The sequence below is a fragment of the Xiphias gladius genome, chromosome 21, assembly GCF_016859285.1.
Source record: "Xiphias gladius isolate SHS-SW01 ecotype Sanya breed wild chromosome 21, ASM1685928v1, whole genome shotgun sequence".
NCBI lineage: Eukaryota > Metazoa > Chordata > Actinopteri > Istiophoriformes > Xiphiidae > Xiphias > Xiphias gladius.
Genome location: NC_053420.1, coordinates 18,694,232 through 18,720,286, shown reverse-complemented (window position 1 = coordinate 18,720,286; position 26,055 = coordinate 18,694,232). Strand labels below are relative to the sequence as shown.

General features: G+C 39.2%; 5 protein-coding genes and 1 long non-coding RNA gene across 13 annotated transcripts in view; 3 read left to right on the top strand and 3 right to left on the bottom strand.

The window, feature by feature from the left end:
* scn8ab (sodium channel, voltage gated, type VIII, alpha subunit b) overlaps positions 1–1,530 on the bottom strand; it is a 44,631-nt gene extending 43,101 nt beyond the window's left edge. For all 4 annotated transcript variants that reach the window (XM_040158773.1, XM_040158775.1, XM_040158772.1 and 1 more), the window contains exon 1: positions 1,249–1,530. In XM_040158773.1, coding sequence (XP_040014707.1) covers positions 1,249–1,530 — 282 coding nt within the window. The remainder of the gene's footprint in view (positions 1–1,248) is intronic.
* A 7,633-nt stretch (positions 1,531–9,163) lies between these two features.
* LOC120807028 (methyltransferase-like protein 7A) lies at positions 9,164–11,512 on the top strand. Its single transcript, XM_040158646.1, has 2 exons — positions 9,164–9,734; positions 10,784–11,512. Exons 1-2 carry the CDS (start codon positions 9,240–9,242, stop codon positions 11,015–11,017), a joined length of 729 nt encoding a protein of 242 aa, XP_040014580.1. The 5' UTR covers positions 9,164–9,239; the 3' UTR covers positions 11,018–11,512.
* Positions 11,513–11,673: 161 nt separating this feature from the next.
* On the top strand, positions 11,674–14,272 carry LOC120807103 (methyltransferase-like protein 7A). 2 transcript variants are annotated; one of them, XM_040158799.1, is made up of 2 exons: positions 11,674–12,199; positions 13,558–14,272. In XM_040158799.1, exons 1-2 carry the CDS (start codon positions 11,711–11,713, stop codon positions 13,792–13,794), a joined length of 726 nt encoding a protein of 241 aa, XP_040014733.1. In that variant the 5' UTR covers positions 11,674–11,710; the 3' UTR covers positions 13,795–14,272. The 2 variants fall into 2 exon arrangements, with proteins under 2 accessions (XP_040014733.1, XP_040014734.1); XM_040158800.1 differs by lacking the exon at positions 13,558–14,272 and adding an exon at positions 12,601–12,667.
* atf1 (activating transcription factor 1) lies at positions 14,268–19,658 on the bottom strand. Of its 3 annotated transcripts, none has more exons than XM_040158796.1 (8): positions 19,448–19,657; positions 18,512–18,615; positions 17,155–17,277; positions 16,926–17,023; positions 16,672–16,805; positions 16,136–16,318; positions 15,470–15,623; positions 14,268–14,982 (listed from the first exon to the last, which is right to left on the bottom strand). In XM_040158796.1, exons 2-8 carry the CDS (start codon positions 18,608–18,610, stop codon positions 14,838–14,840), a joined length of 936 nt encoding a protein of 311 aa, XP_040014730.1. In that variant the 5' UTR covers positions 18,611–18,615; positions 19,448–19,657; the 3' UTR covers positions 14,268–14,837. The 3 variants fall into 3 exon arrangements, with proteins under 3 accessions (XP_040014730.1, XP_040014731.1, XP_040014732.1); XM_040158797.1 differs by lacking the exon at positions 19,448–19,657 and adding an exon at positions 19,107–19,296; XM_040158798.1 differs by lacking the exon at positions 18,512–18,615 and having other exon boundaries at positions 19,448–19,658.
* LOC120807104 lies at positions 18,581–25,720 on the top strand. 2 transcript variants are annotated; one of them, XR_005709781.1, is made up of 3 exons: positions 18,581–18,704; positions 23,743–24,046; positions 25,330–25,720. It is a non-coding gene; the product is annotated as an uncharacterized LOC120807104 (long non-coding RNA). The 2 variants fall into 2 exon arrangements; XR_005709782.1 differs by lacking the exon at positions 18,581–18,704 and adding an exon at positions 18,822–19,196.
* dip2bb (disco-interacting protein 2 homolog Bb) overlaps positions 22,561–26,055 on the bottom strand; it is a 37,997-nt gene continuing 34,502 nt past the window's right edge. Inside the window, exons 34-38 of the mRNA XM_040158794.1 lie at positions 25,508–25,565; positions 25,321–25,395; positions 25,041–25,215; positions 24,673–24,796; positions 22,561–24,068 (exon numbers count right to left, since the gene is read on the bottom strand). Of these exons, the coding sequence (XP_040014728.1) occupies positions 23,816–24,068; positions 24,673–24,796; positions 25,041–25,215; positions 25,321–25,395; positions 25,508–25,565 (685 nt within the window). The 3' untranslated portion in view covers positions 22,561–23,815. The remainder of the gene's footprint in view (positions 24,069–24,672; positions 24,797–25,040; positions 25,216–25,320; positions 25,396–25,507; positions 25,566–26,055) is intronic.

Genomic DNA, 26,055 nt, shown 5'->3' with positions numbered 1-26,055 from the left:
GAAGCCTAAAAGGCCTTGGAGTCATGTCTCTAATTAAGAAAAAAGCGCATCATTCTTTGTGTCATCTGCACCTGTACCACATTAATTCAGAAGCTGATTTTCCTTATATGCAGAAATTATGTGACTGTGCGGCATGTCTGAAGTGAAAAATCACATTATGATCTTACATAATAGTAAGACTGAAGTAACACTGATATGACCTTCAAGGCTGATAAATAACATTGTTTTTAGATGTCATTTGTGAATCTGCTTATCTGTTTTAAATCTCCCAAAAGTAACAAAAACCACAAAACCATCCCAAAACACCAAACTCAAACAAGGTCCAACAGAAAAAAAAGTAGAAGAGGCAATTAGCTTACTCTAATTAAAACATCGTTTCAGCCTATCAAAAAAAGTGGAGAGAAATAATACTGTTAGATCCCCACATTGCTAGAAATTTGTCAACACATGCACGCACACATACAGTGCAATTACAGCCAAATTATTCCTCTGCCGCACTGATGAAAATGCTATCCACTCAGACAGTTTGTTGGAGAGAGCACTTGCAATCTGAAAGTGGATTTTGTCGCAAAATAATTCAATTAGCAATAGCATTGATGGCACATATACCTAAGGGCAAATTTGTCATCCCGTCCAGCTGTTCCATCATTTTTATCATGCATTAACGCAGATCATTAATCAAAATTAATCAAAAACCTATATGAGGCTAACCCTTTCCCAAGAACTGTGTTCCACAGCAACCTCCCACTGTTGCAGGAGCAGAGCAACTACGTGACTCTGCCTCAGTTGTGCTTTGATTTTACAGGTCTCCTAAAAAACTCACAGGCCTTGTATGATCTCCCTGTGCACCCACATAATTCCGTGGCTGTCTCTGAGGTACAAGAGACTATAAAGTACTGAAAAGCTCTTAAATGCTTCAAGGTCATATTTGCTATTAAGCTACCCCTATCACTGTAGTGAATACAATAACTTTCATTTTGACTGAATAGATATGAGACTTGAATCTGTCATGAATGAATTTCATATAACTTCTGTATTGTGTGTTTAGTTTAAAAAGGTGTAGACTTAGCACATATAAAGGTTCAGCAAAATAGCTGAAATACACATCTGTAAAGATTTATAGGAATTTCAAAGCTCTAACTATCTATAAACCTCTCACCGACATTTAGTAAATGCTTCTTGATTTGAGTGTTTATTTGGAAAGTCTGAGACAACTGGGTTGTGCATTTGGCCTGTGGGACAACTCACTTTCCGGTTCAAATAGTATGGGTCCAAATCCTCCAGTGGTGTGCCCCCCAGTCCATCAGGAATATCGCCGTAGATGAAGGGCAGGCTCTTCCCAGCCTCCAGGTCACTGTTGGGCTTGGGCTCATTGTCGTCAGATGTGTCGCGGTGACTACTGTCCGATCTGGGCTTGGGTGGCTTTTTGTTCTTCTCTTCTTTGATGCGCTTCTCGATGTTAGCGAGCGACTCTGGGGTGAATTTCTTGAAGCTGTCAGGTCCTGGGGGTGCAAGAAGGGGTGCGGCCATGTTTTCATCCTGCAGCTATTTCCTCTTTATTTGTTTTCCATCCCAGACATCCAGCTCTGAGAGGAAGGACACAGATGGAGAAAGTTGGGAGGAATGAGCACAAGGCACTGAGCAAAGAGAAAGCAATAGATGAAACAAAATGAAAAAAGACAAATAACAAAAAAAAATTAATTCTTTAAAATAATGTCATCTAGTTTTGTTGTTATTGATGTTGTTGTTGTTTCATATCCACTGTCGTTGTATTAAAAACACTGAGTGGACAACAAAGGGTTATAATTAAAATAGTTATCATATTTGTATTTTAGACCAGTTGGTTTGCATCTCTTTTCAGTCTCAGTGTTGCCCAAAGTCTCACAGATGGAATTACCACTTCTGCCAGAGAAAAAAAACAAAGCTAAATAAAGTTAAATAAGTGCAAACATTTGGAACATGGGGCAGCAGAAAATATTTGTTCTCTTCATCAACCTTAATGACCAAAGCACTGATCCTGTATCCCCAAAAGCTAAACTTCAGTACCCAGCAAATAGACAGCATTGAATTCCTTTTTTGCTCTCACCTCTGTGACCCCCAACAGCAAGGAGACTGTTCAGTTTTCAAGCTTTCTCTTCTTGCATTTACGCCCACAATTGACGGGCTGCTTAACCCAACAGGCACTCGCGTGTCTGACTGTCCTCTTCACAACTATCATAAACGACATTTTGCAATATTTGTTTCTCAGGAATATTTCTTTTGCATCTATGTTCTAACCATGCAAAAGGCAGCATTTAGAGTCATGATTTTAATTTAAATTCCATATATTTGATATTCACAATGAATAAGATGACACTCCGTATTTTTAATGTATTGGTAGCACTGCTGGTCTCAATGAGAACAGACATCCATCCATACAGCAGAAAAAGCTTGATGCAGCTTTCAGCTCATTGTTTTGGTTTGGAGGTCCCTATGGTTGAGTGCAAACAACTCTCTCTGACAACAGGTATATATAAAGAGGATAAAGGGGGGTGGGGGTCCCAGCAAAAAAAAAAAAAAAAGGCCAACACAAACATATTCATGCTATGTTGCAAAATGACAAGGAGCCAAACAATCTTAGGCCAAGCAAAAGAGACCCAGATATTAGTACTTATAGTGAAAGAAACTTAGCGCGGAGGCTAGTCTTACACGTTTGCTATGAGAAGTTAATAAGTTGATATTGTATATCAAGGCTCATTGCTGTAAATTTGTTTTGGAGTTTGCTTCCGCCATCTACTTATCATATCCATTATCATATATATTAAAGATGAAGCAGATAAATCCATGGGACTGAGACCCGTGGTGGAATGGAATGGGTGGGGCTTACTGCATGATAATGATACAAATGTTGACAGTTTTCAAAGAACAGTATGCTGGGCTGACATTAAAATACACCGACTGTAATTATAAACATTTGCCGTTTTGGTTGTTCCCTCTGACTATCCTATCCAACTGTTCCTCACAGTACTTTGGCTTGACAAAAGTTAAAACCTTTGCAAATGTCACCTTGCCTATTTGTATCATATGTAACAGCACAACTCACAGAGGCACACACAGTGTTGTATTCTGACGTCTTACACCCTTAACTGTACTGACCCAAACAATGAATCTACACAGGACAATGTATTAATTATTCATTTACAAATAACTAAACATAAACTTAACTATTGAAGTGTGTCCCAAGGTAGTTCCATAAAGAACTGCTGGACTTTTAACTGGAAATGATTAAACTTCTGGGGCTCTGACTCATTGCTTAAACAGTAAGGTTATAACATCATCATCAACTGTATCTCTCCAGACCCCCCCCCCCCCCCCCCCAGCCCTCACAGCTGGCTGATGGCCATACTGTTTTATACACCATACTTGAAAATCAAGTCACAGTTCGGGCTATCAAAAATTAGACAGTGTGAGCAACATTCAAGGAAACAATGACAAGGGTACAGACCTGGAAATGAATCAGAAAGAAGTCAGAAGAAATCCACAGGCAGAGAGAAGGATCCAACAACTCAGTTAACTTCGAGAGAAAGCACAGCCAACCAGGAGAGGGATGAATTCCGATTCAAGTAACCCAACCTCGGCACAACCTCCAAGTCTCCTTCCACCAATGCCACATCAATTGATCTACCGTCAAGGTGATTCAAACCAGGATGCAACACCATGGCCAGCAGTGCATGTGCACTTTTCACATAACGCTGGAACAATCCTAAAACCAGGCAGCAAAACTTGAACGGCGACCAGGGGAAACCTCCTGAAATTCTGCAGATGTTGCTTTATGCTTTCGATGTCCACTAACTTACTGGGTCATATGAGAAACACTGCATGAAACGTAACAATCTGACTTCCACGTTTTAATTAAAAAGACTACAGAGAAACTATAACACTGAATCCTATTAGCGCCTGTAATCGGCACCAAAAGCTCGCAGGCCACAAAACCCGCTCTCGGTTCAGTTAAATCCGAGCCAAGTGAGTTTGGAAATTAAAAAAAAAAAAAAAAAAAAAGATAAACTGATGGATGACAGAGAAAACTAACAACTCCGGCAGCCTCATTTGCCTCCCAGTGAAGAAAAAAAAAAAAAGACAAGCTTGTCGCTGTCCGGTTCAGCAGCGTTTAGCAAACTGCTCTGACGCTGCGTCCTCTGTGCGCAGGAGAGGCATCCAAAAGCTTCCCCCTGCCCCGTCGCCTGGAAGAAAAAGAAATCCTTTCTCCTGCTCTGTGCAGTCTGATGAACACCTGACATCTGATGGAGCTGAGCGGACACCGAGGAGACACGGTGCCGGCGAGGAGGAGGTGTACGGGGCACTTGCACCAGAGTCACATGGGCCGGGAAAAGAACTTAACACATCCTTCATTTCCTGAAGTGATATTTTAATGCTGCCTGTCACTAAATATAAGATGTCAGCTCGGTCCAAATCCACACACCACGGAGGATAGGTGAGCCCTACAGGCCCAGGTCCAGCGATTGCCGAGAGAATAACTCTGCTGCCACACTTTAGAGAAGCCTCACATCACCTCTCATATGCTATACAAGTGGATGCCACTTTGATTTTGTTTTTAATTTGATTATTTTGATTGATCGAATGCCCGAGGTGAGTTAGTTTCAGGTAAAGTTAAGTTATGATGACCTGACTGGAAATTTCTCCATAACTGCAGTTATGACAATTCAGATTTTTTTTTTCCCCTCAGGAATTAAGAAGGAAATTATGAAGCGTGGGACATTAGGGCCATTGTAGAGATAAACACAGACAAAGAACACCTCCTCCTATTTCTCAGGGAGAAACTTTCTCCCACCCGCTCCCCTTCACATTGCATGTTGCATCGTGTAAATGCCTTTCGTTGACTGAGAGTGATTGGCAGCCCAGGTAAAGTGCACTGTTTCACACCGAGGCGCGCCGTTGTCCTATAGGGCCAAAGCCCGAAATACTGCAGTGTGCTTTACTGCTGCTATACACTCTAACTAACTAACTCATAGTAGCTCGGCTGAATGTACAAGCCATGTCCTGACAACTCATCTCTGGCCTCAACTCAAAGCAACGCATAGCACATCACATTACAACCCAGTTCCACCCCCCCTCCCCCCAAAAAAAGTGAAATTATTCACAGCAAAAAAGAAACTATAACGGCCTTAAGGCTACACCACACCCGTAGAGATCATGTCTAGGCGCCAGAGGTCCAGAGACTCCATATAATGCAGGTTTACGGAGTAACAGCATGACGGGAAAATGTGTTTTTAATGGGGGACACTGCGTGAAACGAGCAGAAAGGGGTGCCACGGCCCCTTTGAGGACTGGCAAACTACAGACGCACCTACCTCCTCACGCAATACAGTCTCCAAACGAGATTGCAAGAGGGAGGGGGGCACAGAGGTGGTGGTGGATGGGTGGGGGGTGGGGGGGTGTAAAACTATCATAGTTCTAAAATGATGGTAGCGAGAAAACTGCTACGTAAAATGATTTTTGCAAGCGACGCATTATTCAGGTACTTGGAGCCGACATGGTAGTTACAGTCGCCACTCAGAGAAGTTTGACGTGATCTCACTTCTGTATCCCATATGCGTATGTTTCACATTCTCGCACACTGAAATGTCATTCCATCCAGCGGCAGGCCAACACCCAGAATAACCCGCTGTCTCCCTCTTTCCTACCACGTCGCATCAAAAGTCCACGTTTCCCCCTCTGAAAATCTCATCTTCCCCACTTCTAACTGATGCCTCGCATGCATATTCGTCCATGTACTGGCAAGGAGCCCTCCACAGACGCTAGGAAAAGATGCTGAGAGAGGGACCGCTCTGCGGCACTGGGATGCGGTCAGTCGACAAAGTAGCACCGCGATCCATCCCGCGACAAAAAAAATGTCAGGCAAAGCAGAAAACAGATTGTCTACTTACTTTTTCTCGCATTAACAGAAATCCAGACAGCTGTCACTGAACTGCAGATGTAGAAAAGAGTCGGGAGTAACTGCGGCTGTCGCCATATTGTTGCTGCTATCTTCCTTCCCAGTGCGTGCGGCTACCCTGCATAATTGATGACTCTCAGCAAATTGTTAGGGAGTGTCGGTAAATGCCTTTAGTTTCAATAACGGACAGGAGACCGCAGCATCGTAAGCAAAAAAAAAAAAAAAAAAAAAAAAAAAAACAACACTCTTCCCTGCTCACGTATTAACAGTAATTGATATTCTGTTTAGGATTGTTATTAGCAACATATCTATTTTCCTCGGGATCTGCTATGAAAATACATAAAGTGTGTTATTCCATATTATTTTTAGAATTAGATCTGGAAGTTACAAGACACATTTGAGACAACTCTGAGCTTATTATGAGCGTTAATGTAACCTTTAAAACACAAGGTGATCGTGGACTACCTAAACTTTAATGGATTTGTTTTAAATGTATGTGTGTGTATATATACATATATATATATATATATATACATACATACATACATACATATATATATATAAATACATACATATATACATATATATATATATATATACACATATATATACATACATACATATATATACACATATAAATACATACATACATATATATACATATATATACATATACATACATACATACATACATATACATACATACATACATACACATATACATATACATACATACATATATACATACATATATATACATACATACATACATACATATATATATATACATACATACATACATATATACATACATATATATACGTACATATATACATATATACATATATACATACATATATATACATATATAAATATATACATACATACATACATACATACATATACATACATACATATATATACACATGTATATATACATATATATACATATACACATATATACATATATATACACGTATATACATATATATACGTATATACATATATATATATACTTATATACATATATATATATACATACAGGTCTTTTCTACAGCTTACATTTTGACTTGTCACAGTAGTAAAAGCACAGGTAGTGCTAACCTGTGTAAAGTCTTCCGCAAGCATATTCAAACAATGATGTAACTGTATCAGAAACCTTGCCACTAGAAACACACAGTATACTAAAGCCCTGCTGACAACTAGACTAAATCCTGTCTAGATCCATACTCTGATATTTCCCTTAAGCATGAGATGTCTAATGTAAACACAACATGATACATATGGAGGTTGTGAGCCCAGTCTCATAAATGCCTGTCCTACACATATCAAAAACGTGCATAATATACAATATACAAATATTGTGATACATATGATGCAGGCAAGTTGCCTGGACTTTTGCCCCTTCAATCCACAAAGCTGGTTTTTCAGCGGTTCACAGTTGGCAAATTGGTGCTATATGGACCCACTGCTAATCTATAAACCACTTTAATTTCTTATTAGTTTCTGATTCTAACTAAAGAACTATTAACGGTTCCACAGAGGCATTATTAAGGCTCCTGAGTGATTTGGTTGTTGCTCACATTCAGTCACTGAAATAAATTATTTTCAATATACTATGACCCTTAGTCTATAGCCTTCAAGCTTCAAAATACAGGGTTGGGGGATTTTATAAAGGAAGTGTTTTGAATATGACCTAACAATGTCTCTATCTGGTGGAGTTTTGAAGAACTGCACCTTAATGTCTACAGGAAGTCAAATGGCAGGCATTTTCATTCATTAATAAGCTACTTTTCAGCTCCGGATTTCAGTGCATTTCAATATTGTGAACATAGCAAATACTTAAGAAATTCATTACTTTACCTAGTCAGACATGAAGTCAAACTATCATTGTAGATTATACAGGAGGAGCTAGGGACATGGACTTCTAGGTTACATTGGATGGCACTGCAGCACAGTGACCTGGGCCCTGGTAGGTGGCTGAAAATGGTTGGTTAGATCAAAGTATTCTGTAAAAACATGGTTTACCTTTACAAGACAAAGGGATTCGAGGATTTGGATTAACTGTTAAATGAGGATAATACATCTCAAATAAACTTCCCCACCCTTAGTGAGGAATGCAAAACTCCGCCATAGCAGGCATCCAGGACTGGTCCCAAACAGGACCGCATTAAGGTATAATTACCTGTGTGTTTAATGGGAAGTTTGAACATCTTCAATTTCGTGACAACTGAGCAAACTTTATCAGCTGATGAGGACTGTGTGATACAGTCGAAACCTTCAGAACAAGGAAGTAAGTGGACCTTGAGTTGAGACTGCTTTATCAAATGACTATGAGGTTTAAGTGTGAATTTTAAACTTGAATTTAAAGGTGTACTCAGTATGGCCTCAAGCAAGTTAACATAAACACATTCTCGGCTGGACTGTATGTACACAGGCTCACTGGCCTAAAACTGGACGGACGATGTATATATATATATATATACATATATATGTATAAATATATATATATATATATATATATTTAAAGGCCGTTTTCTCAAAATGAGTTGTTTTTCTCGTACTCTGAGCAAGAAATCTCCACTTCAGTAGCACTTACATACAGGAAACTTTCACAGTTGTGTTCCTGTCTATATTCGAAAGGCTTTTACAGAGGGGTTTGTTCATATATCATTCATAGCCTGAATTATATAACATTTTATTCCTCAAAACATGGCGAAAATTTATTTTTTTATTTTATTTGAGAGTATTTTCTACTACTCTATGGAGTAGTAAAAAAGAGATATCCAAGATCCCCTCCGAACCCCCTTTTGAACCTGGTTTTATCCAATGTTCAGATTCTTGTTCTGGAAATTTGTGCAAATACACTGGTTGCATACATTTAATTAGATAATGCCTCATTTGCACGTTTGAACATAAAATTCAGAAAACGTGTGATATAAAAAAGAATAGTCTTAATGTAAGTAATCAACTGGGGAAACTTTATTGTGATATCTATTAGTATTTTTTTAACCCTATTCAACAGTAGCTTCTTGCCATAATTCAGTTAGAATGCATTTGAATGGTGAGATGATTTGTCGGGTTTTTTTTAAGTATCCTAACATTACTAACGTATTTACAAAAGAAGGTAACAACAAAAAGATTTTTTTTTTTTTTTTTTTTGCACTGGTACGTTTATAGGTGTCAGCTTTTATTTTGAAAAAATCGCACCGGACTCGCCATACTTGTTGTGTTGTGTTATCTTGTTGGGACTAACTGGGCTGTCTGCTGTTGCAACTGGTCGCCACGCAGGTCGGGTTCGGCAAAAATGACCTTTCTAATGAGGCTTTGTACTTTAGTTGTCAACGTGTTATGTCTGCCTCTTCACCTGATGCATGCGCTCGGCCTGTATGTAATATACAAACGTGTCTTCCCATTTTGTCTATACCGGATTTCTGTAACGTACAACAGGAAAATGCACGACAAGAAGAAGGAGCTGTTTCGCAGTCTCCCAGAGTTCGTCGCGCCCGGCAGACAACTCACAATTTTGGAGATCGGCTGCGGCACCGGCACAAATTTTGAGTTTTATCCGCCCGGTTGCAAGGTGATCTGCACCGACCCCAACCCCAATTTTCAGAAGTATCTGAAAAAAAGCATGATGGAGAATGACCACCTCACGTATGAGAAATTTGTGGTGGCATCGGGGGAGGACATGGGGTCAGTTGAGGACGAATCGGTAGACGTTGTCGTCTGCACCCTGGTGCTCTGCTCTGTCAACAGCATACAGCAAACTCTGCGAGAGGCAAACCGTATACTGCGGCCAGTAAGTCGTCTGACGGCTGAAATCACCAGTCGTTCAGATCCTGTTTATTCCCAGTTAAAGGCTGAGTTGCAACCACACCCTGCGTGTTAGCGACACTATTGCTCTGCTAACAACTTCTACTGCAATGCAACTTCTGGATTTATCATCCACCGCCGGAAATGAATAACCAGCTCACTAGGCAGACAACCGGCAGAGAAGTTTTCTTTGCGATGATATTTAATTTTTAACAACGTATAAAATTCGCGTTTTACTTTTCTGCTGCATATGTGAATAGAAAACAGAATAGAAAACAACATAGGCGTGAATATCAGGGAATGTAAGTCCCAGGAAACTGATTGAAGGTCTGAGCCCAACCGATAAATCAGCCGGGCCAATAGTAGCCGTTATATATATATATATATATATATATATATATATATATATATATAGCCACCGATATTAGCTTATTGCAGATACATCAGTATAGACATACTGTACATTCAGTTGTCAGTTTATTAGGTTCACCCAGCTAAAAGTAATGCAGTCTAATACAACAGTCCTGCATTAAATCCTCCATTTATGAGGATTATAATGTGCAGTTTGTGTTGACACTGTGTTAAAGAGGTGTTGATTCAACTGTGTGATCATTGTGGAGGATGCAGTGTGTGGTGCTGTTGACTCTTCTTAATCAGGCACTGCCACCTTTGAGCGCTAACATTACATAACTGAAACATGAGATGGTGCCAGTGTGGTGTCATCGCTAAGTGTGAGTACATATTCGATGCCCTCAAATTTCCATTCAGTATACTCTGAATCCAATTTTCAACTTTCATTCAACATTCAACTTAGGTCGTAAGTTTTTTTGTATGTGATGAAATGATCCTCGGTTTTCTAGCATTTGGCTACATTTGTCACGTTTGTTCAAACGTAACAAAAATATACTCATTATAAAACACGAGGAAGGGATGCAAACTCATCTCAGCCAGGGAGAAAAATAACCAATCTGCATCAACTGGAATGGATTTTTTAAAATTTGCATGGTATACATATAACAAATCTTTGCCTTGCAGGGTGGAGCCTTCTTTTTCATAGAGCATGTTGTTGCAGACGCCTCAACTTGGACATACTTCTTCCAGCATGTTCTCCAGCCTGCATGGTACTACTTCGGCGACGGATGCGAGATCACCCGGGAAACTTGGAAACATCTGGAGGAGGCTGGATTCTCTGACCTCAAGCTGAGGCACATTGAGGCTCCACTCCTCTCTTTAATCAAACCGCACATCATAGGCTACGCTGTGAAATAGACTCTGTCTGACTAGCTTTGTAGTAAAGCCTCCCTCACAACCAGTGTATGAATATGCCAAGCACTAGATGCCTCTCCTCTCCTATGTCATATGATTGATTACCAGTTATAGAGATAGCGCCAGTCGCTTTGATACTAATTTTATTTTTCTACTGAAAAAAAACCTTCAGTGTTTAAGTTTTGTAAAGACAAATTATTTTAAAACATTGAATAAACACCTTACATAGACAGTGCACAATACTAATTTTGTATGCAGTTTAAGTATATATATATATATATATAAATATATATATATATATATATATATAATCTTGATGTTTCTCTGATCCTCCATTCCTCATCTCCAAGTTGCTTGCTGACAAATCAATCTGGTTCTGCCGTGGGGAGTTGCTCTCCCTCAGTGACACGATGTGACAATTGTGCCACTAAAATGTGCATTTTGTTGTGATTAAGGTGACTGTGTTGTGTCAAAGCTTGAGTGAATAAAGAGCTTAATCCTGTTGCATTATTGTTATTATTAATAGTCCAAAATTAGGGGGGGACTTGGACCTGTCCCCACGTTTCCCCCGCATGCAGACTCGAGTGTGTCTGCGCCACCGTGTGGTGAAGGTGCAGCACAGACATTGACGCTCAGGTATTACAGTGTAATCTGTTGACCTTCTGAAGTGCCCTCAGCCAGGCTTTAAGGAAGAAAATGGAGTCTTGTCTCATGAAATTCTGCAGACTACTTTGCCTAGCACTGACTTTGCCCTTGCACCTCTTGGCGATCACAGGCCTGTACAAACGCTGGTTTCCCTCGCTCGCCTACAACATTACAATTTCGTACAACGAGAAAATGCACAAAACGAAGCGAGACCTTTTCCGAAACGTGGGCAAATTTGCAGACAGCGACGGGGCACTTCGCCTGCTGGAGATCGGCTGTGGCAGCGGCGCCAACTTCAAGTTCTACCCGTACGGCTGCACGGTGATCTGCACTGACCCCAACCCGCACTTCGACAAGTACCTGCGGAGGAGCATGGACGCGAGTAAGCATTTGACCTACGACAAGTTTATGGTCGTGTCTGGAGAGGACATGAAGGAGGTGAAGGACGAGTCCGTGGACGTCGTTGTCTGCACCCTGGTTCTCTGCTCTGTCAGAGATGTGCAGCGGGTGCTGCAGGAGGTCCGGCGCATCCTCAAAACAGTGAGTCTGAATATGCTGCCTTCGAGGGCTGTTGGAAATGCTTTTTTTATTTGTGACTTCGCACGAATGACACGGGGCAGGCTACACGAGAAGGGTTGGATTAAGCGGAGCGCACGCTACGGACTGCAACTGAAGGTTTAGATTTTTTTACATAGAGACCCAGAAACCAAGCACTGCTCCTGCTGAAAACACCAACTGTGTATCAGTTACTTTGTGAAAATTTGATTGAACGTGTCTATTTACAATGTGAAGTACCCGAGCACAGTTTAAACTAAAAATAATAAAGGAGTTAAAACTAAATTTTGACACAGTGCCCTTCAACAAGTCAGGGCTACAAGATAGGGTTATAATGCCGGACCCACCTTTGTTGATGTTGCACTTTATTCCTGACAAATTTGCAGTGAACCTGTTTCTAAAAACCAACTGACGTGCAGTGAACCTGGGGCTTTCGGGGCCTCCGAGGATCTGCGGACCCGGGGCAGTTGCAGGGTCTAGCCTTGCATATGAGGTAGCTTTTGACAAATTGTCAAGTATATATATATATATATATATATGTGTATATATACTACAACCATATTATAATTGCATGCTCCATATTAATACATGGCATTATATCTTGATCTATTTGCTCTCTGCCTTAGTTGTCACACATTGAAGAGCTTTGGCAAAAAAATTAAATGAGGAAGAGGACTGTTGCTGTCCCATCAAAAACTCCGTGTTTCTGTGGGTATTTGACTGGGTTGTTGCCGGGCTCCTCCAAACTGAAACAGGGCCTAGTGCCTTGTTTCAGTGTTTGGCCCTTCTACAGATGTCACATTTTAGAAATTGGCCCTGTTCAGGAGGAAAGAAGGACACAGTCCCTTTGCTTTTGCTGACTCACCCAAAATTCGCTTGCATCGCTTGCGGGGGACTCTGAAGGTGATATTTCACATAAATTGCACATATGTTCCAACAGCTTGTAATGCATCTGTGTCAATGTGAAGGATGTTTAGCTATGCAAGAAGACGTCCTAGAATATGATAGATTAAATCATGTAACTTGACTGTTTACACTGAAGGCACTCAATCTTGGTTTTCTCTGGAAGATCAGTCTTACTACTACTTAAGGTATTTTGCGGTCACTTTTGATTAGTCAGAAATTTGAATGATTTGAATGAAATTTGAAATTTGATATTAACTTAAGAATTATTTCAGGATCACAATAGCACTTAACCTTTTCCTCTACCACTTTTCATGCTTGACACCTCTAATCAACAACAGCAAGGAAGTCAAGCTCAGCCAATGTACATAATAACAAAGTAACCCATCCAGATTTGATTGAACATGCAATAATATGTTTTTGTTGGCTTTGTATTACAGGGTGGAGCCTTTTACTTTTTGGAACACGTTGTCTCAGACCCATCCTCCTGGACATATTTCTTTCAGCATGTGCTTGAACCTCTGTGGTACCATCTTGGGGATGGATGCATGATTACCAGAGCAACCTGGAAAGATTTAGAGGCCGCTGGTTTCTCTGAACTTCACCTCAAACAAATTGAGGCTCCTGAGGTTAGTTTAATGATAAGGCCACATATCATGGGATATTCCATTAAATAACTGCTAATCGCTAAACCATACCTTATATACTTACACATTTACACTTTGTCACCATAGACCTCATGGAACATGTTCATTGGTCCACCACCAACATTTATTTCGAGATACAAACACTGCAGGTTTCACATAATTTAATGTCAAATCAAATCAATCTGTATGCACATTAAAAGTCTTAAATTCACCAATATATTTGAGAATAAAAGAAAAATTATATATAGTGGCCAAAGGGCAAATAAAACACTGCATGGGATGACATTGTGCACACCCCTGTAGGTGTATGAGATCTGTTTTGATTTACAATGAACAGAACTACATTAGCCACACTACATATTTTGAGTGAAAATATATTTATTTTCTTACAGAATCAGCAACATTTCATACACGGTTTGTTCTTCTTCCCCACCCCTCCCAAGATGTACATAATAAATATTACCTGGACACTGTGCTTTTTCCCTGATTGTCTAAGTAACTGCCAAGAAACACCCAAACCACACTCAATGTCATCTTTTCTGTTACCCTTTATATTCCATTGCACAAAAATAAGGAATGACAATTGTAATGGAGAAATGGGGGGATTTGCTGGTTCAAAAAATAAACAGGAATTATGTCTGTGTAGTAATTTTACAGTCAAAATTCTGCAGGTACTGTTAGAAAAAAAATTGCAACCAACATTTTTAAAAACACAAGAAAAAAGGAGGGGATACATTTAGAAACTGAGACTCAGAATTAAAGCTCACAATTTCAAACCTCCCAGTATTAAAAATGTACACAACTATAAATGTTATAGCATTAGCAAATTTTTAAAAAACAGCAGGTGGAAAAATCGCCAATTTCTTTTTTTATTTGTTGAGTAAATCTCACTGCGATCACAAGTCACTTTTATATCAAACAGAGTAAAAAAAAAAAACAAACAAACAAAAAAAAAAAAAACCTGGAGGATCTCAGCCTGAAATGAAGTGTTCCCAGAAACCCCAACATGTCCAAATGGCTGAGCTGTGCCGCTGCCACATTATGTCTCAATCCTCGACCTGTATTCAAACAGGTTATCCTGTTTTAACACAATAAAGGTCCTTTAATGTTTTGAGTTCTTCAATCAGGGTCTTGTTTTGGTTCTCGAGAACAGCTACGCGATTTTCCAGGCATTTAACATATTCCTTTTTCTTCCGTCGACATTCACGGGCTGCCTCTCTGAAAGAGGGAAAAAATGTGCAGTTAGTCCAACTGACAGATTAGGCAATGAGTGTATTTAGGAAGGAATAAATAATATACTTCACATTAAATGATGCACCAACTTTTTTTTTTTTTTTAAACCAGGCCTAATTTGTTTCTGGTGGAACAGTCGTCCTGTGCACTGTTCAAAACTACAGAGATCAGCAAGTGACCAATTTTCATTAGAAGCTAATTAACGACCTGTTAACTAAACATTAAAGGCAATGCCCATGGTGGATTTACAAATATTCAACAACAAATATTTGAATCATGAAATAAAAATGATAAAATTATTATTTATCAAGTGGGAAGCAGAACAAACATCAATCATTCATGACTACAGTGTTGACAGGAGCATTAATTATAATCAAGACAGTACTCTCCTTTACTGAATCTATCTGACAATTTATGATCATTTTATATATTTTCCAAAACCCATTCATATTTTCCAAAATGGCAGACTTACCTGTTTTTTGCAAGCCTGATTTCTCTCTTAAGTGTTGGATCATCAGTCTTGCTCTGAGATAGTCCCACGGGAGAGGTCATAACTACAGTCTGAGGCAGGGAGCTGGATGTGGGTGCTGTGCGTATCTGGTACGTTTGTACTTCTCCCCCTGCACCTGAGAGAAACACAACAGTCATGGGATGACAACAGGGGTCATAAGAACCCTGCCACACAGCTAGCATCACTTAAGTTATCTTACTTATAAAATTTAGACAGTAATTTGTTGATTTTTAAGTGTCTTGTCTGAAAACTGAGACAACAGTTTTTAAACCTGCGTAAATGGCCTGTTCATCAGGCTTGATGCTTACCAAGTAAACAGCAGAATTAGCACAATGCTACAAAGTACACGACGGGATGTAGTCTACCTTATACTGTATATCCACTTGCACAAATTTTATTGCCCATCGCATGTTGGTTTGTTGCAAATTGTTGCAAACCCCTCTTATTACAAATAGATGAACAGACTAGTTTTTGACACAGTGCTATTATCTATCTCTAAACCTAACGCATTTTTGGCATCTGCCCACCAGCCAAATTGGCCTCCCATAAGCAACTGACTACTTTAGCTGATAAAACTGACTTATAAATTCACGTAAATTTTGTTAGACTATGCCATGTTTTGCTCACCTTGTACAACAACCTGATTGCTAGGCACCAGTATCTGCTGGCCATCAGGTGTCTGGGCATACTGAAGGATGGTGGTGCTTTGCTGGGCTCCACCAGAGTTGGCCATGGTGACAGCCTGTAGTCCCTGAATGCCTTCGGACCCTGGAGTCGCCAGTTGGATTGTGCCATTAGGGGCAATGGTAACTAGAAAAACCACACAGATGGCAACAGAAGTAAAAATTCCATTCCAGCAGGCTAGGCTATCATTCTGGTTACTGAGGACTACTCTTTATTTAACAGGTTACAAGATCACACAGGCTTTCTGAGAATTTGGCCCATTTGTCTTTTTGGCTCATAGCTGGCGAGAAGTATGGTCTCCGGTAGATGGCTTTATCTGGTGAGCATACTGCCACGAAAGCATACAGAAACTAATCACACATAACAATAACAATTAGTGCTTATGATTTCCCTTTACTGAAATCCAAAACTGGTACATAAACTTTAAAAAAAAATAAATCTTTTTTTAATGTAAGTAAATAGAAGGGAAAAGTTCGTACTGTACTGGCCGCTGCTGGTCTGGTAGATTGGGGTGGTGGGTACTGTAACACCAGTCACTCCTGTGGATGCTGGGCTGTTATCCTTTCCCTCAATGTGTGTCACTTCCTCAGATGAGAGTTCATTTAGGATTTTTCTACAAAGTGAGAAGAGGAAGGTACCTTGAATTACTAGTCATCAAGAAAGACAGTTTCTATGATGATTTCTGTGTTTTTAGTGTGTATTTATTATTGTTATTGGGTTTTTTTTTTTAAACCTGTATGAGGGCCGCCTCGCCAGTATTTCTCTGGTCTTTTGGGCTGTTGCTCCACTGTCTGATGAGTCTTGTGAATCTTCACTATCTGTACCCTGGACCTTGAAAGAGGAAAGTGGAATAACAAGTGCATTTGAGTAATTGTATAACATGGTATATTGGAGATGAATTAAACAGAGGCTGTCATTTAGAATCAATAATTACAGTATCAAGAAAAACCAGCTGGTCTTACCTGTGCAGTCTGCACCTGAGGGGACTGAATGACTGACGACTGTGCAGACTGGATCACTCCTTGAACCTGAAACTGACCCCCTGGCAGTTGTACAACAGCCACAGAAGAACCACCCAGTGACATCTACAAAAATCCAAACACAAACACAATTTCAAATCCAGAAAACACAGTATATTTGTGATGGTGACTGCATTCAATCTATGTGTACAAAAAAATGATTTCAGAAGTACATTGAAACTTCATTTTGATTTGAGAACAATGCTTAAGATGGATATTTCACCCATATTACACAAAAACATATTTTGGTTATTCTGGATAATCTACAGACCTCAGTTTCCAATGGATCTACGTTTTACTGCAGACAAGTTATTGCTGAATTTTTCCAATATTTTTATTTTTTTTTAATAATTTGAGCACCACAAACGTAATCCAATTCTCCATCTTTGCAGTGGGTTGATGGCTGACACCTTCAAGATGGATACTTCATAAACCCAAACTATCTGTATGACTAGATATCACAAGGGACACGTATACATTTTTTAATTTGGGTGAACTGATCCTTGAAAATCAATTTTAAGAAAACCTACTTACAATATTATTTAATCTAAGTGAACACATAAAGAGTCGTGTCACAAAATGATTAAGTCCTCATTTACCCTCATTTAGAGTAGTCAATAATCACGTTTACAGTTTTACGGTGTGTATGCTTCGAGTCCATAAAAGGTGAGAACCACTGTCACATCCCATGACCTCAGACAGGAACTTAATGTCCTTTAGGTACAGACTGTTTTCTACTGTCAAGATACTGGTACATCAACAAGGATCAAGAAAAAACAGCAACAGAGGTGCGAGACTCTATTAATAAAATTGTCACACTAAACCCTAGATGCAGTAATCCCTCCCTTTATCACAAAATTAAGAGATATGTCTTTTGATAAAGACTTAATTTATACTGTATTGTGGTAATAAGTACTTCAAATATTTCAACATTGTTCAAATTACTTTATACAATTTTTACGCAATTGAATTCTGAAAGATATAAATTAAATTAAAATTATACTTTTCTAACTTTGCTGAAAAGGCTGACAGAATAACAGCTATGTGGAAGCCTCCTAGTCTTCTTGGATCCATATTACATTTTAAGCCATATGACTGCATGAGTTAAAGCAAACTTGCTACACATAAACCAGAGAGTTCCCTGTATTAATACAATCTTGATACCTTAAATTATGCTTTCAGCATGGCATTCATGAACAAAGTGGCCCAGTGGTATAAGCAAATCAAGTGCTACTGTGGCACTATATGGCAGTGTTTGAGATACTTTTTAATGGTATTTTGACAGGGGTCTATCATTTACCTGTTGGGCTATCTGTGAGAACTGAGAGGATGTGATGGTAGTGGGAATGGTGGCAGTCTGTGACTCAGTGCCATTGCTGCCCTGCTGCACTTCTTCCATAGTAACTGGGAACAAATAAATCAATATTACCGTTTTACAATGGCTCCAATCTAACACAACAACTGTCTGCGGCGGGGGCTGCCTTTGAAACGCTGTAAGTTACTCCGCTGTGGCCTGTGCGCTTGTTCTATACTATTTATTGAAATAACTCTTCATGTGTAAAATGTATCGGAACAATTTCAAATCACAGTTTCTGGTTTTAGATAGCCACTCTTTTTTTTCTTAAGTAAAACATTTGAGTTCAAGCTAACCAAAAGTAAGACTTCCTCTTTGGTTCAATCGTGTTAGCCATTGCATCTAACGTTAACATGGAGTTACGGAACATAGCTAGGCCCGACTGTCAATACTATTAAGTCTTTTCTTTCATAATTTAGCGTTAAATGCTGAATTTTACAGGGTGTCTGACTCCATCCAATGAAGGCGTTTATAGCTGAAATATAAAGTTATCCTTTGAGTCAGTGCTGCTAGAATGTTCGAGCTCACCAACGTTACCTACCGTTGCTAGTTAACGGTAGCTAACATTCAGTTAAACGGATGTTAACCAGTTTAAACCGTTAAAAACAACCGGATTAGAGCTACAAGCGGGGTAAGTTTCGCTACTCTGGTTCACAGGATGGATGAGCTTTTGTCTCAGTAGGCAAATATGTGTAACTCTGTCACTGGCACGCAAGTTACCGCGTCAATAGACGTCAGCGATACGGGGAGCCATTAAGCTAAATACACCTTCCCTTTTCGTAAAAGGGCGAGGAGTTGACGAAGCAATAGCCGCCATTACCGCCACAGCGTAGCAGACAGCCACACGAGCACAAAATTACCGCTCAGCCAGCCAAAATTTACCTTTTCAAAAGCCTCGTAACTGCTCTTGTTCACAGCGTGGACTTCGTGCAATTCGTGCATATACTTTGACACAAGAAATACCTTGAAAAGTTACTTAGCAGCAACTGCTAACAGCTAAAAATACAAAGATGTCAGCTAAAAAAAAATAGCTGACCACTTTTTTCCCAAAGGAAATGGGCGGTGCTGTCAGCAAAGCCGCATTACGTAATAGTGTCTCCAGGCTTTGTGATTGGTAAAAATGAGTTTGAGCAACTGGTGGCTACAGAGGTACCGAGTGGCCCCTGGCAAAAGTTGCATTTGTTACTTTACTATAACCAAAACTACTTTACTGGAGTTTTAATTTTATGCTTCTTTGGATCTCCTTTTTAACTAATTTCATCCGGAAATACTAGTACTTCATACCCCACTACGTGTATTTGACAGCTGTAGTTATTTCAGTTATTTTGGTGCTGCTTACACAGTAATGCATTGGTTATAACAATCCAATAATATAATATGACACTGATAGGGAACATTCTGCATAGTGAGTACTTTAACTTTTGATGCTTAAAGTACATTTTGTTGATAATACTTCTGTACTTTTACTTTTCAAATTGATCTATTGCTACTTTCACTCAAGCAATCGATCTCGGTATATTCCATCCCCACGACCTGGAGTACCTTGGAGTGCCAGAGTGCCCGTAACCCATTTGTGTATGGCTACACTCTGGAAACTACATCAGTACAATATAGCCTACTTTAGGCCTACCCTGCTTATGTTTTAACCCATTTGCAATAAGTTATGTGTATGTTCAGTGCTGATCTTTTAAAAAAGCATGTCATGCTGTATTAAAATTCAGTTTCCTTTAATGTCTGTGCAGTATGAAAATTAATTTGCAGAGATTTGAAACATTTGAAGACTTGAAGTTAGGCTTCCTCCCATTACTCCACAAGGTAGTGAACATCATGTGAACGATCCAGTGCTCCTCGACTGATCCTTTGGCGATACCTCTGTGCATTATGCCTACAATTGCATCAGCATCAAATGGGTGCACAATTATTGTTCTAACAAAAACACTAAAAGGTTTCTTGATTTGCCTGAATAAGTTTTACAATAGTATTTCACAAAGTGTTGGCCTTTTCAGCAACCCACACTAAACCAGCTTCTTGTGGTTCGGTGCACAGAATTCTGGCTCTGTACAACAACACAAGTAGGTTGGCTAAGTTTGATTTATTGATTTATTATTTTATATAAACCTGCAGGGAGACCTTTAAGTGCTACTTTGAATTTCCCTTTTTGTGACAAAAAAGGTATTTTTCCTGTTCATTATGACAAACTCACATGCATCCCGTCATTCTAAGGATGCAGTTTGTATAATAATCCAAAGATGCTATGACATTAAAGTCAGTTTCAATCCCTGTTACATTATTAATAAACTCATGAATGTTCAGACACCTTAAATGATTAAATGTTTTTGTTTATTCTGTATGACTTTTACATAAAGTATAAAACAAAGTACAACAAACCAAAATAGAAAATAAGTGAGAAAAATGGGAAGGGGTGTACCACCTTGATTTCTTAACTATACGAGTTAAAACTCCTCCCTAACATTAAAGATTCATCAGTGGATCACACCTTAATGGAGCAGTTTAGAATTTACCAAATAATTAATATACAACATACTAAGAGTGCATACACAAAATATTGATAGAACAACTCAAGAGAGATGAATACAGTTATAAGTACACTACTGGTTAAATTTCATCAGTCCTCTGTTCTTCGTTATTACAAAATGTATAAGCATGTATATTTCACCAGACTGTGCAAGATTTGAAATTAAAATGCACCGTCTTTGGGATTGCATAGTGTGTAAGAACTCTGACAGAGAAAAAGAGTGGAAACCAAAGGAAGCCCTTGTAGACTCCCCGGCAAAGCAGGTAGATGGTAGATGGAGACTGGTTGCCAGTAACCGCTCTTTTTTCTCATTAGGTTTGCAAGAACCGCAATGATTACAAGGAAATTTATTTTGACAAACGTCTACATTTTATGGGTAGTATTCACAGATTGCACCAAGGGACCACTTGGTCCATCCCTGTATTGTGAGTTTTGTTCCCTGAATATATAGTTTCATACGGCTACATCTCCCCCAGCTGTGCCTAGAGATGAGATGTGCCTCAAGCTGTTTTCCTCTTGTGCTCGGCCGCGTCATGCAAACATTCTGCTGCAAACGTAGGATACGACGTTAAAGCTAAGACGAAGTGCTATTTGTCCTAGTTCTGGGTAAACTTGGAAAGAAGCAACTGTAAAGCATTATATTTCTAAAATTATTAACACATTGAAATGGGGATAGTTTAATCAATCAAAAATGTATGCCTACTGTAAGTACCATCAGTGCAAAGTGCAGTAATTCGATGGATCATAATCCTGTTAGCCTTGAAATAATTAAACATCTTTCTAATATTGTTTTTGGCATTATTGAATGTTATAATGGGACAATTGCAAAAGTCCAGAAATAACAAAAAATATTTACATGTTGACATTAAAGGTTCACTGAAATACAATATCATCCAGTACAAAGAACCTATAAATTATGGCAAGGAGCACAAGGAAAGCACAAGATTACAGGAAACCAAATACATTTTGATGATTTGAATTCATCTTGATGCAAACATTTTTTACCCTTTTCTTTTTCATACAATTACTTTACTTGCCAACCAAAGACGTTTCAGATGTGGCTCAGCTTTGCAACTGCATTCACAAGTGCTTATAAATCCAGTGACTGAACACAGAAAATAATCCAGATACATGATGACTTGCCTCTATTGACTACTGATTTACAGTACCAACACCAATTATGCTGGAATTCAAATTATTCTTTACAAAGTTGCACAAAGACAAAACACAGTTCAAATTAACTTTGAGTGTAGAGAGGAAAAGGAAAGGGCCAAACTCTCCAACACTTTCTCCATTATGCAGTACAAAAACGAGAGGGGTGTGAATCTTAAGCAATACAATGAATATGGATATTAGATTAACAGTTGTGGGCCTATTTTTTTTTTTTTTTTCATTTTAAAAAAATAACCTGGTAGCCTGAAAACAGTCATGATATTGGTTTCAGCTTTCTTCTAACACCTTTTTTTTTTTTTTTAGTGGCCAACAAGAAAGGTTCCTGGAATTAACAGTAATAGCCCTACTGGTAAACTCTCAAAGCATCTCAAGCAAGATTCCTCAGAATAATATAGGCTCCTGAACCATTAGTTATAATGCCTCATTGTTATAATAAAATAGACAATTTTGGAAAAAAGTGCAATGTTATATTTATCCGGACTAACAATGCTTTAAAGGTATTCATTGTTACCCTCCATTATACAACCAATATTCCGATTCAGAAGTTCTGTCAAAACTGTCAAATCTTATTTACAATCTTCTTTCTGCTACTATTGTCATCTCCCAACTTAACTATCCAGAAACCATCAACTGAGAGAGATGAGTGAAGCATTTTTACATTTATACAATTAAAAATATCTATACAGTAACATACAGTATCTAAAATACAAGTAGGCCTTTATAGATACAGTACAGAATATGGCCTCTTTCTTCTTTTACTTTGACCCCTTTGGATATCTGTCAGAATCTGCACTACTAGTCAAAACCAAAGGAGAGTAAACAGCCATTAAGAATAGATTAATTAAAAATTACGATAGGAATGTATGGCTGAAGTTTTATAAGGCAGGAAATATATAAGGGCAGAGAAATCTATTTGGCTTCATTATCATGGGACAAAATAGGCGTTTTAAATAATGTACACAGACTCAGACTAGCTACTAGTTTCAAGGTTTGCCTTCATGACCCCTCTTTTATTCATCCATGTTAGTGAGAAGTGACAAGGGCTCAGCACATGCATTTGTGTGCGTTAGTTTAAATGCTGCATGTAAAAATATTTCCAGTTGCTGATTTAAGTTTAGTAGCTCTTGGAATCTGTGTAGACAGGAAAGGGAACGAGTTTTAATTGGTTTGTGGTTAGCACAGGACAAGAGGATGGATTTTCACAAAGACATTAATATAGTATTTATATTAAAAGTGGTCATGGTGTCATTTACTGTGTCAAAAAGTGCATCAGGGACTTTTTTTTTTCTTTGCCATATGCAACACATGTTGCTTCTCTCCCATTTGCAAAGTTCTATCTATAAAACACAGTGAACAACTCCAGACATGGCATGTTCATTCACAGACATGCAGTGGCCAAGATATGCTGGTGTCACACAGGGCTGGGTGGCGGTATATGTGGTTCATGCTTTTTCCTTCTCATCACCAGCCAAGCCAGTAGTCAAGTGTTTGGATGATGGTGCAGAAGCATCCAGACTGTGGATGACGATTAAACAAGCCCATCACATGTTGTAAGCAACATAGATGGGATCCAGCTGGTCAGCGAGGAAAGAGTCACGGAGGTGCATGCGTTGCTTCTCTCCCCTGGAGTTGATGGGTATAACCCCGGGGTCCACAATAACCACCACGCCCACGATAAGGTGGTGCTCCTCCAGGACCACGTTGGTTATCAGAGGCACCAGGTCCAGTGCATCCTGTTCGGAACCACACAGCTCCGACACCACCACCAGCAGGTTGGTCCACGTAAACACAGCACTGTGAGGAACAAGAAGAGGGTGACTGAGAATGGGTTTCAAACCCAAAAGCAATGATAAAGGAATAGTTCAACATTTTGGGGATTTTTCTTATTCACTTTGTTGCCAAGAGTTACGTGAGAGGACTGATACCACTCTAATGTTTGTACACTAAATATGAAGCTACAGCCAGCAGATGGTTAGCTTAGCTTAGCACAAAGACTGAAAACAGGAGGAAACAGCTAGGCAGGCTCTGTCTAAAGGTAAAAAAAAAAGTAAATCCACCTACTAGCACCTCTAAAGCTCACCTTAACCTTTATCAAAACCAAACTATAAAAATGACAAGTTGTTGGTTTCATGGAGGGTTAAACAAACAAGATATAACATGGGTAATTAGTGAGTTTTAGTATTTTGTTACCTTAGCAGTCTTTGTGTTCTTTAAATATCCATTTTTAAAATAACATAATTCCTGTACACAATTCAGGACTACAGACAAAATTCATTAACACAGTGTAATTAAATTTATGTCTCACATTATGCTTTATTTTGTCTTTGGAGCAGTTTGCATTTTAGTGGTAGATTTCAGCGGTCAGTATATAGATAATGTATATCGAGAGCACTCTCACCTCTCGGCAATACTGCGATGAGCCCGAGACACTGAGGTTTCAATGTCAATGGGGTGGTAACGCAGCCCTCGTAGCTCCAAGGTCTCATCCAGTGAGCCCACCACAAAGAGAGCATCGTGCCGATCTGAACATAGAGATACAGGCAACATAATCAACCCAGAAAAGTTTGTAGACAAAGTAGACGGAAATGTGTAAGCAGCCAGGAGTGTGCTTACTTCAGGTTGATAGGTTTCATTCATTAAAAGGTCATGTATAAAGTTGTTTTAATCATATATAATCTATCTGATAGTAAAGTCATTAAGATTTGAATGCTGATCCAAACTATTTTGTTATAAATCAAGGTTTTAGCTCCATCAGGGTCTAATTACCCCCACTGGCTTCCAACAGCTCGGTCCTCTTCACAAAACCCAAGTAGCCAGTTCTGGCCCATAAGGTCTGCGGGTCTCCGAAGCTGAGTTTGGTGTTGAAGTGGTCAGCCTGAAGACTCTCCTCTCCGTAGATGGTGTAGTAGCCACTGGCATTGTGAGGGCTGTTCACCCAGATCTAAGAGAGAGAAGCATACACCGAGTCACTGCTGGGTTTGAGAAGAACATTTTTGGTTTTGCCATGATGCCATTACAAAAGTGTCTGTTCACAACTTCCTCTCACCTCTCCCAGATGAGAATCACCAAGTGGGCCTCTTGTCTCTGGATTTACGATGATCACCCGCACACCTGGCAGTATCTGAAAATAAAAGGAAATGTAAAGGCCCTGAGGAGTACATTGTCAACATGTCTTTAACTAAACACTTCACAAACTGAATAGAGACCACTGGAATGCATATGGAACATCTCACCTTCCCAGACTCCATTAGAGGAAGACTTTGAGGTGCTCCTCTCTCCACCAGCCTCACTCTAAAAGGACCAACAACACATACGCCCGTAAGAAGACATATGCAGTTATTCATAATCAAAACTCTTGAATGTCCTTACAAAGATTTTCTATACCCACTTATGCAGTTCAGAGTTGCTGGGTTTATCAGGTTTACGTGTGAGGTTTTCTTTTTTGAGGACCTAAAGTCTAAGGAGTATTGTTTTCATTTAACATTTACTGCTTCATGATGTAAAGCCTTTTGAATTACTGTGATATAGACACAGGTTGTCTGCAGGTTATGAGGTTGTTTCAAGCCATTTTAGTGCATCTTAGGAAAAAAAAGTTACAGAAAATTATATATGAAAAGTATTTAAAAAAAAAACACACACACACACACAGTTCCCCCTACGAAACTTGATTGGGTTAGTACAGTTTGTTACAAAGTAGACTTCAGATACAACAGGCACATTCATCCTCAGAATTCTTCAACATCAGTTAACAAGACCTAAACTCCATGTGCAGTGTAGGCCT